Source organism: Vanacampus margaritifer, chromosome 7 (assembly GCF_051991255.1).
Source record: "Vanacampus margaritifer isolate UIUO_Vmar chromosome 7, RoL_Vmar_1.0, whole genome shotgun sequence".
NCBI lineage: Eukaryota > Metazoa > Chordata > Actinopteri > Syngnathiformes > Syngnathidae > Vanacampus > Vanacampus margaritifer.
The window spans coordinates 18,099,291-18,113,754 of NC_135438.1; the positions used below are offsets into that span (position 1 = coordinate 18,099,291).

A 14,464-nucleotide genomic window follows, 5' to 3' on the forward strand; every position below is an offset into this window, starting at 1 on the left:
AGTCGAGCAATCAGAGGATTATGAGGGGAGAGGGAATAGAAAGAAAAGGACGTGGGGGGCAGGCGGGGAAGCATGTTCCTGGGCTGCGGTCAGATGGCAAAGTGCTTTGCTGCTGAATGTGTGCAAAGAAATATGTTAAGGAGATCTTTTCTCCTCAACACTGGTCATCCAGTACCTCCCCTTGATGTGAGTCGTCAGTTGGAGCTTCAGGAAAAAAATGGGAGGAACTCGGATCCATATGGTGGCACTATAAAGCTCAGTGATGATTTGCGGGCTTCATCGAAACATCGTCAAATCGCTTTTGCCACTCAAGACTGGCATCATCTTTTTACACCTGCTACTGCTGATTTCGTCATCAGGCCTGCATTATTTTTTAAAATAGGTATGTCCACTTCTTATTTTAACATTATCCAGCAGATTATATCTCTTAATTGATGAATTATAATAAATTAAGTTTTTATTGCACAATATTATCAGCAGACATGAAGATACTTGGCCAGATTGCTTTCTTGCTTTTGCTGGGGGAGAGTTGGAGTAAGAATACAAAAGTTCAGTCCAGCAAGAAATCTCCACATGGGACCCAAGCAGGCAACGGCGTCCAGCCTTTACCCGAGGTTGTAATCTCTGCTGGGAGCAGTTTGAACAACAGAGCTACTGGAGGTACCAGTGGTGGTAACTCTACAAGGGATGATGCTGCAGGAGCTCGGGTCGCTAAACAGCAGACAGATGAAATGAGGTTGCACTTTCTCAAGAATCCGCATGTTACGTGTAACGATGGGACACCAGCTGGGTGAGACGAAATGGAAATTCGCCTTTATTTCATATTTCATCTTTTAGTGTCAATTCAATTCTCCTTGAATGATTATTAAAACTATAATAAGAGCATAATTTTGAGATGCAAGCTGAAGCGCAACATCAACTTGTGATTTTTGACTTCAGGTTTTACCTAAAAGAGATCAGAGGAAGCCGCAGATGGCTGTTATTTCTGGAAGGTGAGTATTTCAAAAACACTCTGGTTAATTTGGTCCCCAAGATGTCAGCTTGTTTGGCGTTGACGCCCCCTTTGGAATTCAAATGGGGATGTCATCTTCTGTTTTTCTCCTTTTTTGGTTGCAGTCAGCCATCTGTGTGTTTCGGATTAGAAATACGCATAGCTGATGCTTCAACTAGATCTCTTTCTCGCTCATATAGTCTACATGGTGAATTTGACTCTAATCAGAGTCTATTTTGACCCACTCTAAACAGAGTCAAATTTACAATTGGATGAGAGTAAAATATTAGTGAGTATTTTTACTGTGTACAAGAGAGTTTGCCTATCCCATGAAAAACTACTCAGAAATTCAAAGTAAATTTTGCAAGGAGAGGATTTTGACAACATTTTACTAGTTTATCTAAAAAATAATCATACAAATAATCATAAAGGCACTCAAGGGTTGAGGAACAAACCCACAACTTCAGATGGGGAGACAGCTAATCTACGCCCTGAGCCATGCTACTCCTACTGTGTGTTAGGAAATTGCTCGTCAGCTGGAATCTTTGTACCTCCAAGACCAAAATCATTCTCCTTTTGGATATTCGCAAACAGTATGAGTGGCGTAGCTCAGGTGGTAGAGTGGCAGTATCCCAAGCTAAAGGTCGTGAATTCGTTCCTCAACCCTTGTGTAACTTTTTTTTATTTAAATAAACTAATAAAATGTACTCAAGAAATGTTCTTCTAAAATTTACTTATAATTTCTGAGTGAAAAAATTACTAGGTTTTTGTCATTGGATAGACCAATTTTATTGTATACAGTAAAAATATTTTGTGTAAAATTTATTCTCAATATTTTACTCTCTTCCACGTGTAAATTTTACTCTGTTTAGAGTGGGACCAAATAGACTCTGTCTCGAGTAAAATCTACTCTGCAAGATTTACTGTGTACCTTTTTTGTATTTTGTAAGTTAGTGGTAGTAGAATCTGCTACTTCATTATGACAAAGATCAAATGTGAAAACAGCATTCGTTAGCAGTATCAAATTAAAGGATACATGCTTGAGTCAAGACTGCAGGTGCATTGCCCTCCGACTCACATTCATCACACACTCTGTGATTGACTAGCTTCTCATTCTGTGCCCGGATGTTTAATATTAGTCTTCCCTATTTTTTAGGTGGTTGGTGCTGCTACAGCAAAGAGACCTGTGATTCCAGGTACCAAAATATCCCTCGACTAATGAGCTCAACGGGTTGGCCCCAGACAAAAACTGGCAAGTCAACTTATTGTCATACACACGCCCATAATCAATCTTCGTATTTGCATGTTAAGCACTAGAGAAGAAGCTGTGATTGATTACTGATTGCTTGATTTACAGGACGTGGCATACTGTCATCGCAAGTAGCAGAGAATCCTTATTGGCACAACACAAACCTTGTGTAAGAACCTCTGTAATCGCATTTTTGGATAATTGCGGGATGGTTTACAGCTCATGGGTTCATCACTAGAGTGAATGTGTCCTTTTCTGTAGAGTCATCCCATATTGCTCCAGTGATGTCTGGAGCGGCACTGGGCCTGCCCCGACCGCTCCTCCAAATCAACGACAAGGAAAAGAGAAAGAACGGAATAGAAGTACAAATGCAAGTGCGTCTCCGCAGAAAGAAAGCTAGATGTATTTTGTCAGCTAATAACAATAGCGCGCCTGCATTTAATGTCTGTATTTCTTACTAGCTGAGTATGCTTTCATGGGATCGCTCATCATCCGAGAGGTCATCAAAGACCTTATTCCTAAAGGGATCAAGCAGGCCAAGGTGGTTTTGTTGTCTGGCACTAGGTAAACTAATTTCACTGCTCAAGCTGTGATGCTGACTGCCTTTTGTAAATAAATCAATATCTGATGATCATCACGGTCTCTGCTGCCTAAAATAGAATCCTATATTAGTTTGAAATAACTTTTGTGAGTTGGCATGTTGGACCAGCTGCCCATTAACACCATTCCCAAGCACCCTGTGATTGACATTTGATCAGTACACTAACCCCAATCAGACAAGTGGTACAAAAAAGGACGGAGCTGGTCTGTCCACCCATTAGCTTTGATACCGCACAAATACTGCGGACTAGAGTTTCTTTGCAAAAGCCACTTAACAATAATTCTAATCTTCCCTGCAGTGCTGGGGGCACAGGAGTCTTGCTGAATATCGAGAGAGTGGCCAATTATCTGGCGCAGCTTGGTGCAGAGGCGCAGGTCCGCGGTCTGGTGGACTCTGGTTGGTTTCTCGAAAGTAAACACCAGAGATCACCAAACTGCCCTGAAACAGTCACCTGTTCACCTGAAGATGCTATCAAGGCCGGCCTAAGGTACAAATTGCCAAACAAAGCCTGGCTTTATATTTCTCTGCAAAATGGTAAGATCTGTTGACGTTTATAACACCAATAATTTTGTCAGGTTGTGGAACGGTGTGGTGCCTGATAGGTGTCGTCGGCTATATAAGAAAGGGGAGGAGTGGCAGTGCTTCTTTGGCTACAAGCTGTATTCTACCTTGACTTGTAAGTGGCCTTCAAAAATAGATTAAACGTATTCAATAGCTCAGTGTCAAGAGCAGAAATGCCCTGTTAATTATTTGATCCTTGACAAAAATAGCTCATAAAAGTTTAAGTTAAGAACTGATATCTACCCATTTTCATGATTTTCTTGATAACCAAAACTACTTTAGTTCTTACATCAACTATTGCATTAACAAAAACAGTGCTTTTAGGGATTCCATTTTTTTAGTCCCTTATATCTCTTAACATAACATAACTAAGGGACATAAGAGAAAGAAAGAATTTGCTGAATGTCCATATCCATGCCTCCAGATTGCTCGAGAGTCCTTAATTCATTTCAACTCAGCGATAGAATTTCTCAGCATTACTTCTCTCAGTTAAATGCTGCAGTTACAGCACCCCTTGTTTTGTCTGCAGCCCCTCTATTTGTTGTGCAGTGGCTGTTTGATGAGGAACAGCTGAGGGTGGAGAACATCTACATTGGAGGCCAGCACATGAGCAATAAACAGTGGCAATACATACAGAACCTAGGCAGGGAGTTGAAGAACTCCTTGAGAGATGTCACGTATGTTCCAAAAGAATAATTTGGTGGAGCATATTATAATTTAGTAACGACCCTACAAATGACTTGCCCTTTTTTGTTTGTGTGATCCTTTAGAGCAGTATTTGCGCCTTCCTGCCTCTCCCATATGGTAATCACCAAAAGGTATGATGTATTCATTACACACTAGAGTATAATTTTTTATGAACTTTTGTACCCATAAAATATTTATTCCTAAACACCAGAGATGGTTGTTGATACCTTACAAGTTGTCACGGCTCACTTTTGTTTTTAACTCATTCACTGCCATTGACAGCTATAGAAGTAAAAAAATTATTTTAACTATTTCTATTAATTTAAAAAAAAAATCCACTTTTGTTAACAAGAGTATGAAAACCTAGAATTTTTTATTGTACATTTAGAACAGATATAACATTTTTGATTAATCAAGAGTTAACTATTAAAGTCATGCGATTAATTACAATTAAAATTTTAATGGCCTGATGCTCCAAATTTTTTATCTTTTCTTTTTAATTCATTCACTCCCATTGACGGCTATAAACGTCCAAAATTTATTTGAACTATTTCTATTAGTTTAACATTTTTTCCCACTTTTGTTAACAAGAGTATGAAAACTCATGAATTGTTTTATTGTACATTTAGAACAGATATAAAATGTGTGATTAATTGTGAGTTAACTAGTGAAACCATGCAATTAATTACGATCGCAAATTCTAATCAGCTGACGCCCCTAATTTTTAATTATCTTTTTAAAAAATATTTTCTTAAAAAAAAAAAAAAAGAAGAAAAGATTATTAAAAAATTTGGGGCGTCAGGTGATTAAAATTAATTGTAATTAATCGCGTGACTTCACTCGTTAACTCATGATTAAAAAAAACAAAACAAGAGATTATTAAAAATTAGGCGGCAATGGCAGTGAATGAGTTAATTGCATCCACTTATTTACTCTACCACTTGTTGTTCTCTCAGCAACTGGATGACTTTCCAAGTTCGAGGCACATCTCTGCCCCGGGCCCTGCACTGCTGGGACAGGAGCTTGGAAGCCACACGTAACAACAGAACTCCAGCCAAAGGCTGTCCATTCCACCTAGTGGACGGTTGCCATTGGCCTCAGTGTAACCCCACCTGCCCCACGCTGGTGGACCAGGCAACCCAACAAGAGCTCACCTTTCTCCAGACGCTGGTAGCCATGGGTCTTGACCTTCGGAAGCTGGGCTTGAATCCTAAAAGAGACACAGATTTCCTTGTAAGCATGGATAGCAATGGTGACTAACATAAGTTAGAAGAGAGGCCGAGTCAGGTGATCACTTTTTATGCAACCAGCAAAATAATAAAGAAACAACGGTCACAAGGTATGCTCCAAGTGGTCAAGCTTTTTTCTCTATATATTTTCCTTTAAACTTGAACATGGTATGTCTTTCAAGTTCTGGCAATGGGTATGCAAAACAACACACTTTAAATCTTGAACTGAGCATGGTAGAAAGGAGTGTCACTTTTATAGGAGACATGATGATCCTGCAAAATGTCAGCATTAAGCATCACTTGAACAATCGTTTTTTTCCCACCATGTTTAGCAACTTTTTTTTTTTAAAACTAGCTTGGCATGTATATTTATTTATAAAGTTCTACCCAGGCATTTGTCAGTTTAGTCATGGATTTTTTTCACCAATCTACCATTATTATTTTTTTTTATGTTGAATATTTGTAACATTTAATGTACAGACATAGAATTGCTATCTATTCAACTAACTCAAAACTGTAAACATGCATCCCCAACACATTGACTGATTTTTTTCTTTCTTGCTTATCTATAGCCCACAAGGCTACGCCAACACATTTATACACATAGTTTACTGCATGTTAAATTAATCGCTTTCTTACATTTGTTGGCTTTGATGTATTGACCTTTTGCACGTGACGTCACAGTCCTCATGGGAACGCCCCCTACTGGACGCTGGACGGCAAAAGAGCCACTTGCCTGTATTGTAATCATTGAATCTCGTACAGCGTAAAGTCCTTTATCTAATCAATTATATTATAAAATGGTCATATTTTGCTGTGCGGTCGGTTATACAGACAGACAGAGGAGTAAACCAAATGTTGCTTTTTATAGCATACCTACTAATGAAGACAAAAGACGTAGATTGATAGCAGCAAGCAACAGAAAGGACTGGCAGGCCACAAAGTATTCACGGATTCACAGCATTCCAATATAGAATGGACAATTTAAAAATAAGTCAGCTAGCATGATAAACAAGTTTTACCTTTGCATTACGAGGTATATTGTTCCCCGGTGTGAGCGTAGCATCTCGTCCCAGAGACTCAGCCAGCGACAAGCTTTTGAATCAGCCCCGGTGTAAGGAGAAGAGACGGCATTTACTACATAATGATAAAGGTCGTGCGCTGTGACTTCCGGCAAAGTCGGCAATTTGATTAACTTGGTAAAAACAGCAGGCAACAGAAGGTAAGGGGCTGCTTTCAAACTAGCGATCTCCAACTTAAGTAAATATTGCGTCCCGACTAAATGTGCGACTGACAGGCGACCTTCGGTTGAAGTAGTAGATTCCATGGCTCTATGGGCAATACAAACTTTTAATTTGTAAAATAGCAGTCGCTAAATCACTAAGTCGCTCTGGGTCACGTGCACTTCCATTCAACAATCATTTCCTTCCGCCATTTGTCATAGGGCAGTCACGTGATCACGTGCCGTCGGTGCAAATGGTCAATATAACAAGGGTAGTAATATGATTCAGTCAAATGTATTCCCAAGACTCAGTTTGAAAAAATAGTCTCTGTGTTGTTGTTTTTTTAAGAGGGCATGATTAAAAATAAACATGATTAAGTTATGCTAACAGTGCTACTTTGACCCCTGGATTGGCTGGCAACCGGTTCAGGGTGTACCCCGCCTACTGCCCAAAGTCAGCTGGGCTAGGCCCAGCGCCCCGCAACCATTGTGAGGAATCAGCGGTCAAGTAAATGGATGGATGGATGCTACTTTAAACACTGCATTCTGTCTTTCATATTGTACTTACATTCTTCTTCCATCCTTTTCTGTACCACTTATCATCATTAAAATGGGGGGGGGGGGGTCCATCATTAAGGTTGCTGGTGAAAGCTGAGGTACATCCTGGATTGGTTCCCAGCAAATTGCAGTGCACGTACAGACAGCACACACTTACACAACACACTCACATTTACATCACACCATCAATAAACCTAATATGCATTGTGCATGTTTTTATTATGTGGGAGTTACCCACAAAAAATCCACGCAAGAACTGAGAGAACATGTGAACTACTCACAGGAAGACCAGAGTTCAGATTCGAACCCCCAAAACCAACCTCAGAACTGTCAGGCGAGTGTCCTATTCACTGGCCACCCGGCCAACTAAAACAATAAGAAAATAAGAAAAGATGCAATGAAAAGGGTAATCATTCGATTAATCATGTTCTTAATCTTATTAAGAGGAAGCGAAAATTGTTCGAAAATTACAAACAAACATTACAAACAAAATCTAAACTGTGTAGTTATTCATCCACACCACGCGAAGGCGCTCATTTAAATTTGATGTTTGTATTCTTAGGAAATCGAGATTTAAATCACTATTTTAAAATTAGAATAAATACTTGAAAATAAACAAAATTGTAAGCGTAATTAATTACAAGAAAACAGAGTAGTTATCGAAAATATTAGAACCGGGATTTGATTTTATGATTCTTAAAGGATGGTTACATATTCCCCACAATGCATTGCGACCACTTTCTACTTCCTCTTTCCGCCATATTGCAAAACCGGTGAGATGTCTTTTCATTTTGTCATGTACAATCCATTCTATATCTACTTCATCTTATTGTTAATACTCGTGTGGTTATAATAACCGTCAAGTGTATTTATGTGGTAGCGCTTTAAAGTGGCTATTGTCCATTTCTAGCACTTCACGGCGTCATTTGAGCGGCTTTTTCTCTTTGCCATCCGTTCTCCTCAGGCCGACCAGTGCTTGCCTTAAAGGCGTTTTGGAAATGGCTAACTGTTTGCAAATCCTTTTTTAACTGAGCACAGTGTGCGTCTCTGCTGCGAGTACTTAAAAAATATTGTACTCATTAAAGCCTCGACATTTGGACGGCGTCTCTGACTACATCATAGCGAACCACTGCTAGCTTAGAAACCCCCGCAAGACAACAGGGTCTGTGATGGACCGTGCTAAAATGTATAGATAAGCTTGCGTTTGTACCATGGTGCGTTTATCGTTCAATTAAATTGCAACGAAACTGCTGTTTGCTATTTCAGTGGGTCGCTGTTGGTCTTTACTGCTAAATGCCCAGAATTGTTGCGAGTGAATTTTCTAGTACCGTTTTGTCTATAAACAGTTATACATCCAGTGGCTGTAACAACAACTAACATCTAAACAACCTTGTAATAGAAAAGATGAATAAAATAAACTCAGTTGGCCTATTGAGTGTTGGAAAAGTTCAGTTTGGTAAATCTGAGAGGCTGTGAGTGATTGAGAAATTAAGACAAATGAGTGAAGCTATGCTCTTCCTTTCGATTTTTGGAAGTAAATGTAAAATTGGTATCTTAATTAAACATTTTGTTTGCTGCAGGCATCATGGTGCGCATGAACGTTCTCGCAGATGCTTTGAAGTGCATCAACAATGCTGAGAAGCGTGGGAAGCGACAGGTCCTCATCAGGCCATGTTCCAAGGTCATTGTACGTTTCCTAACTGTCATGATGAAGCACGGTAGGTGTTGGTTACCTGTGTGGTTTGCAATACAGGAGTTCACACATTGGCCAAAATTCCTTTAACTGGTATTTTTGTTGTAACATTTTTCCAGGTTACATTGGTGAGTTTGAGATCATTGATGACCATAGAGCCGGAAAAATAGTCGTCAATCTCACAGGAAGGTTGAACAAGGTATTGACCCACTTCACTGACCAGCTTCCTAACTTCTCACTCTGAAGTTACTAGCTTAATGACTGTTGCTTTCACACTTACTTGCTTGATGCCAATTTATGGTCCAATTCTAATGCCAATGGAATATTTGTGCTTTTGTTGCCTGTAGTGTGGCGTGATCAGTCCACGTTTTGATCTCCAGCTCAAAGAATTGGAGAAGTGGCAGAACAACCTTCTGCCCTCAAGACAGTTTGGGTGAGAATCACATAGTTGGCAATACATTGTACCACTTTTTGGGTGTGATATGGTATAGTTTTTTTTTTAACAGACTGTATGGTCCGGATGTCAGTTTTTGGGCCATGGTTAGATGCGTTTTGGGGCGTAAAAAGAACTTTTCTTTACCTCAAAATGGGGCGAAACAAACACTATAATCATGTAAGTTCCTTTTGGACCAAACATAATTTAAAATAATATATATTATAAAATTTGTTTGTTTATTTATTTTATTTTTGTTGGCAAAAACTAGGAGTTGGAGTGCAGCTTGGGCACTGCGCAATAGGACGATCATTTATTTTTTGGTACAAAATAAGAAAATGTTTAATCATAAAAAAAAAATAATAAAAAATATTACAACAAATAAAATTCTTTGAAACACTATAATTATGCAAGTTCGAAAAAAATATTAAATTGTTTTTGTTTAAAATTTTAAAAAAGGTGCAAATGAATACATTTAAACAACTCAAAAGATTAGTTTATATATATATATATATATATATATATATATATATATATATATATATATATATATATATATATATATTAATTACGATTATGCTGATTTTGCAATTGTTGAGTGTAATAATTGTAATTGAAATTCGATTAATTGCACAGCCCTACCTCAAAACTCTTAATTTTGCTTGTCAGCCAAAAATGCCTTTTTTTGTTGTATATTTCAAGTTAACTAGTGGAGTGGCAAAATCGATCGAAATTACATCACAACTTGCCTCGAAATCAAAGAGTATGGACGATCCTCCTTCCCCCGCTCTCACCCTCCTCCCAGGTGCAAAAAAAGAGCAAATGAGGACTCCGATCGCGCAGCATATTGACCACGTTTGCATGCAGTCAGTATTCGGGTTAAGCTCGGAATTCCGGTTTCTGAAACATCCAAGATTATCTGTTTACATGAATGGCAGACAGTTACCCGTATACATGGTAATTGTGCTGTATCGGAATGCCCCGTTTGCAAGTGTGACACATGGACAACGTAATTACGTAAATAGACATTTCAGCTTTTAAATGTCTACGTTTAATAAAATACATTATATTTATGTGACTCACTGCGCGAAGTAATGTAATTGGTTTCCATCGCGCTCCAAAAGTGTGGTTCTTGGCTGAGTTGTCATGTTTGTTTACATCTGCTAGAGTATTTCTGGTGGGTTGCACGCCTTATTTCTATGTATACACAAATATACACATTAGCATTGTGGCATTGTTGCCGTAGAGACAGAAAATAACGTGAAAATGCCGCAGATAAATCAGTGTATTCAAGTGAGGCTCGTAACGTGTGGGACGGCACTGCACGCGTACAAATAGTTCCTGTGATGCGAAGACCCAAGATTCATTGCGAATAGAAATAAGCGAAGAAGATGAAAAAGACAGACGCGGCACACGAGTTAGAAGCCACTCCTGATTCTTTTAAATCACCACTGTGGAAAAATTTTGCCTTTTATATTGTCAACAAAAAGACAACAGTGCGGAAGCTATGCTTCGACATGCGCGTAGGAAATCACCATCGCTATCTATCCTCAATTGCAATAAAACTTCCACAAAACTCAGCTCGCGCAAAAGCTAACGCTATAGGGCTATTTATAGCAGCAGACCTGCAGCCTTATTAGGTGGTGAAAAACACTGGATTAAAATATTTAACTGAGTGTACTTAGTCATGCTGCACAATGCCTAGCATGTCGCATCTTATAACAGTGTTGCTCTCTAAGAACGCGTCAAAAAGTTTGTGGGGTGGTCTGACATCAAGAGCAACTCAGTTAGATGATCGTTACACCACCTAACTGGGTGGGGGGCTGGGATGGAAACATGTCTATGAATCATACACAAGTGATGGAAACTGGACAGACAAAATACAACCATACCTGTAACCACAAATAATGCCAAAAACATTGTCAATGCATTAAATGCAGCTGGATTGTTAGATTTAAATTTGACCATCAGTGCCTAATGTGATACATTACAAAAGAATAATAGAAATTGTTTCTCTTGTATGCAGCCCATCTTTTGAAATGACCCTAAAATGGAAAGTCAAATCGAATCAAGGATTTGTAGAATTGTGCCACCCTTAGTGTTAATGCAACTCTTGAATAGTGAACTGCCTCATATACCTTACACATTTTGCGTGATTGATGGATGTGGTATAAATTATGTACATCAAACTCAACCATACAAAAATACGTCTTATGTTGCATTTGGTCAATCTTTCACCCCACTCTAGCACGAGCGATCGACGCAGGATTTATCCAACTGTATTGAAATGCAGGGGGTAGGGATTTTGAAGTTTAGTACTGGGGCTCGGCACACATCCCTAGCTAGTACTTAGGCTGACATTTTAGTATTTGACAGCACAAAGCTCTGAAAGTTCCCTTCCAGTCAAGGCATGTTTGACTGCAGCACTATTTAGTGCCCACCGCCTTTTCATCTGTTCTTGTGGCATCACACCTTTGTAGGGGTGCGACAATCTGATGCGCCTCGGGCTGCATCTGCCCTCAAACTGATACATACCTTCTTAAGTGTGCCGTTAAAGTATTTGTGACAGTTGTACTGGTGACATTTTTCTTGCACTTATGCATTGGATTGAGCGCATTATCTGGCTGAGGTTCTATTAACTTTTGAACAAGCTTGACGTGATTTAGGTCTTAATGCGCGTTTGATCTCAGAAAGCGGTTCTCTATTTTCCCCCCTCATTAGTGCAACGTGTGTATAATTCTGCTTACAAACTCTGCTTGTGTGATTACATACAATCTATGTATGTACAATCAATGTAATGAACAAGCAATCTTATTTATATGAGTACAGTGGTAATGTAAATCTAAATTTTAAAGTTCAATGTGGCTGTTGGCAAGGCATTACAGAGTAATGCTCTTTTTAGCATCTAAGCTACCCTATACAATAATGAGGATTCATTCCTTTGATATTTAGTAATCAGATCTCGTACCCAGTTGGAACACGCTAGTTTTCTAAATAATTAAAATTTTGTTAATTAGTCTGAAAATGGTTCTTTAATTACAACACCTCTTTTTACATATGGCCGTCATACAACAGCATAAGTCATGGCTTCCTGGAAGTATATCAACTTTGGTTGGGTAAATCAATTCATTATTGATACATTGTGAGACATTTTACCTGTTTTTTTCTTTTCCTTGGCTCAAAGGCTGGGAAAGACTGCCCTAGACTTAAGCAACCCAATAGTAAAAAGTTATCATTACAGTAAATATGTAAAGCTTCTGGTCAATGAATAATAATTTTTAAAAATGTAGACAAAAATCAATTCAATGCTTTGATTCCTATAGTTGTCTGCACCTGGCTCAAGTGCCTTGTGACGTGTTCCTTAGTGTGCAAACTAATTGCATGCCATTCATATTCCTGATGCAAATGTCACGAGTTGAAACATTAATATGAGTGTTGGCGCCGCAGGTCAAACAGTACATAAAATGAGGACCCGCTCTTATTTGCTTCAAGTGCTGTGAATCGGATCAATTCACTGAAAATAGGGATTGATATTAATCAATAAAGTTTGTTTACATCAGAAATTCTAGTTAAGCTCCTTGTAAAATGTACTTAGAATTTCTGAATGCATCAACCTTTACTGAACTTTTTCAAATCAATATTACTCCCCATTTTTTTCAGTGTACTGACATTTTGTCGGCTACTGTAGTTGAGATGTGCTGCACTTTTGACCTTGTTTGTTATGGAGAATGTCAAGTTTTGCATAAAATGTCATTCATGTGTGTGCATGTTGCAAAGTACTGTAGGCTAACATAACAGTTTGTGGAATGTACCGAGTGGCTGTTGTTCATCTTTTGTAAATGCGAAACTGCGAATGGGCATTTGTGGCAAAACGCAGAGCTGCCAAATATTACAGAAGTCACTAACGCTAACACGTCATGATTGAGCTTAATATTAAAATAAGAATGACCACAGTGGCTGCTGCTCTCAAGGGGCTTTAGTTTTCTCTGCTCAAGTTGTGCGAGCGGGGGTCTCACGTAACTGATGAGGAAAGAGTCCTGCTCGTGTGTGTGTGTGTGTCGCAAGGACATTTTATTTTATGTATTTATGGTCCTAAATTATTTAGGGTGTCAAAGAACACCTCCTAATCCGGGATGCCAATAGTCCTGGAAAGCAGTGTTAATGAGGCTTTACAAATTATTTTCACACTGCTTTACAGAATGCATTTGTATTTGCTATGTGGTTTAATCTGACAAATGGTGAATTTTGGCCGCCTTTTCTCATTTTCTCCAGATACATTGTACTGACCACCTCAGCTGGCATCATGGACCATGAAGAGGCCAGACGGAAACATACAGGAGGCAAAATCCTTGGATTCTTTTTCTAAAATGTAAACTGGAAATAAAGTCAACCAGTGAAAAGTTCTTCATTCTCTTGACTTATTTCATTTAATTTATAAAAGATTTCTAATTTCAATATAAGAATTGAGGTGGATTTCTTTAGATTCGATATTTAATTGAAGAATTTAACTGCTCGCTGATCTACTGTAATTTCTCAAATATGCAAAAATTGTTTACATGCATCTCGGAAATTGACCTTCGCAAGCTGTTTTTTGTTTGTACTTATGTATTTTACAACCCTTTGATTTACTGGTAGCCATGCTAAAAATAAACAAATAAAATTATTAGCTAGCTGCATAGTATTTGATAGATTTGGATTTCCAATCCTGGATGCCAGAAACATGCATGAAATGCATTTACCGGCCCTTTGTTCCATTGGGAGCACTGGGCAAATATACTCAAGTGATAGTGTTAATAATTGAGAAATTACGGTAATTGTTTTTTCTAATGTTGGCCGCGAAAGGTGACCGTGTGACGCTGTTGAATGAAAATACTTTTGAGCTGCTCACGTCATCTATTCTAGCTTGACATTGTCTGTTAAAATACAGTAAAAGGGAGCTGTTTTTCTGAAACACTCACTATATGAATGTGTACATAGCGACCTTGCTAGCACTCCAGTTGCTGTTAAGTGTGAATTCTTGCCATATGTTGTGCATCTTGTGTAAAGCCACAAATGTCTGCCCATGACCATTTACAGTCCTATGTGTATTTTGTCTTGACAACTGCAAGGCGGTTGGAGACATTGACCGCACAATATAGGTGAGCTAATGGAATATCGCTGTCCAAAATGCTCCTTGTGGACTCGAAGCACACATACTGCGTCCCTCATGACTTCACATCACTACACTAATAATGCTGCGG

The 14,464-nt window shown here is 38.7% G+C and overlaps 2 protein-coding genes across 3 annotated transcripts; both read left to right on the top strand.

Moving 5' to 3' along the window:
* The first annotated feature begins 482 nt into the window (after positions 1-482).
* Positions 483-5,349, top strand: notum2 (notum pectinacetylesterase 2). Its single transcript, XM_077570119.1, has 11 exons — positions 483-790; positions 940-992; positions 2,148-2,243; positions 2,349-2,409; positions 2,502-2,614; positions 2,702-2,804; positions 3,140-3,328; positions 3,417-3,517; positions 3,932-4,079; positions 4,173-4,220; positions 5,046-5,349. The coding sequence occupies exons 1-11, from the start codon at positions 483-485 to the stop codon at positions 5,347-5,349; spliced, it is 1,524 nt and encodes a 507-aa protein (XP_077426245.1).
* A 2,409-nt stretch (positions 5,350-7,758) lies between these two features.
* Positions 7,759-13,627, top strand: rps15a (ribosomal protein S15a). Of its 2 annotated transcripts, none has more exons than XM_077571602.1 (5): positions 7,759-7,871; positions 8,679-8,816; positions 8,911-8,990; positions 9,139-9,224; positions 13,497-13,627. In XM_077571602.1, the coding sequence occupies exons 1-5, from the start codon at positions 7,802-7,804 to the stop codon at positions 13,588-13,590; spliced, it is 468 nt and encodes a 155-aa protein (XP_077427728.1). In that variant the 5' UTR covers positions 7,759-7,801; the 3' UTR covers positions 13,591-13,627. The 2 variants fall into 2 exon arrangements, with proteins under 2 accessions (XP_077427728.1, XP_077427729.1); XM_077571603.1 differs by lacking the exon at positions 7,759-7,871 and adding an exon at positions 7,926-8,260.
* Positions 13,628-14,464: the final 837 nt, after the last annotated feature.

Excerpts from the sequence above, each read along its gene's own strand:
- notum2 (XM_077570119.1), top strand. The coding sequence starts at position 483 with ATGAAGATACTTGGCCAGATTGCTTTCTTGCTTTTGCTGGGGGAGAGT. Across the intron at positions 2,410-2,501 it reads TGGCACAACACAAACCTTGT|AGTCATCCCATATTGCTCCA; the intron begins GTAAGAACCTCT and ends CCTTTTCTGTAG. Across the intron at positions 2,805-3,139 it reads GTTTTGTTGTCTGGCACTAG|TGCTGGGGGCACAGGAGTCT; the intron begins GTAAACTAATTT and ends TCTTCCCTGCAG.
- rps15a (XM_077571602.1), top strand. The coding sequence starts at position 7,802 with ATGGTTACATATTCCCCACAATGCATTGCGACCACTTTCTACTTCCTC. Across the intron at positions 8,817-8,910 it reads AACTGTCATGATGAAGCACG|GTTACATTGGTGAGTTTGAG; the intron begins GTAGGTGTTGGT and ends ACATTTTTCCAG. Across the intron at positions 8,991-9,138 it reads TCACAGGAAGGTTGAACAAG|TGTGGCGTGATCAGTCCACG; the intron begins GTATTGACCCAC and ends TGTTGCCTGTAG.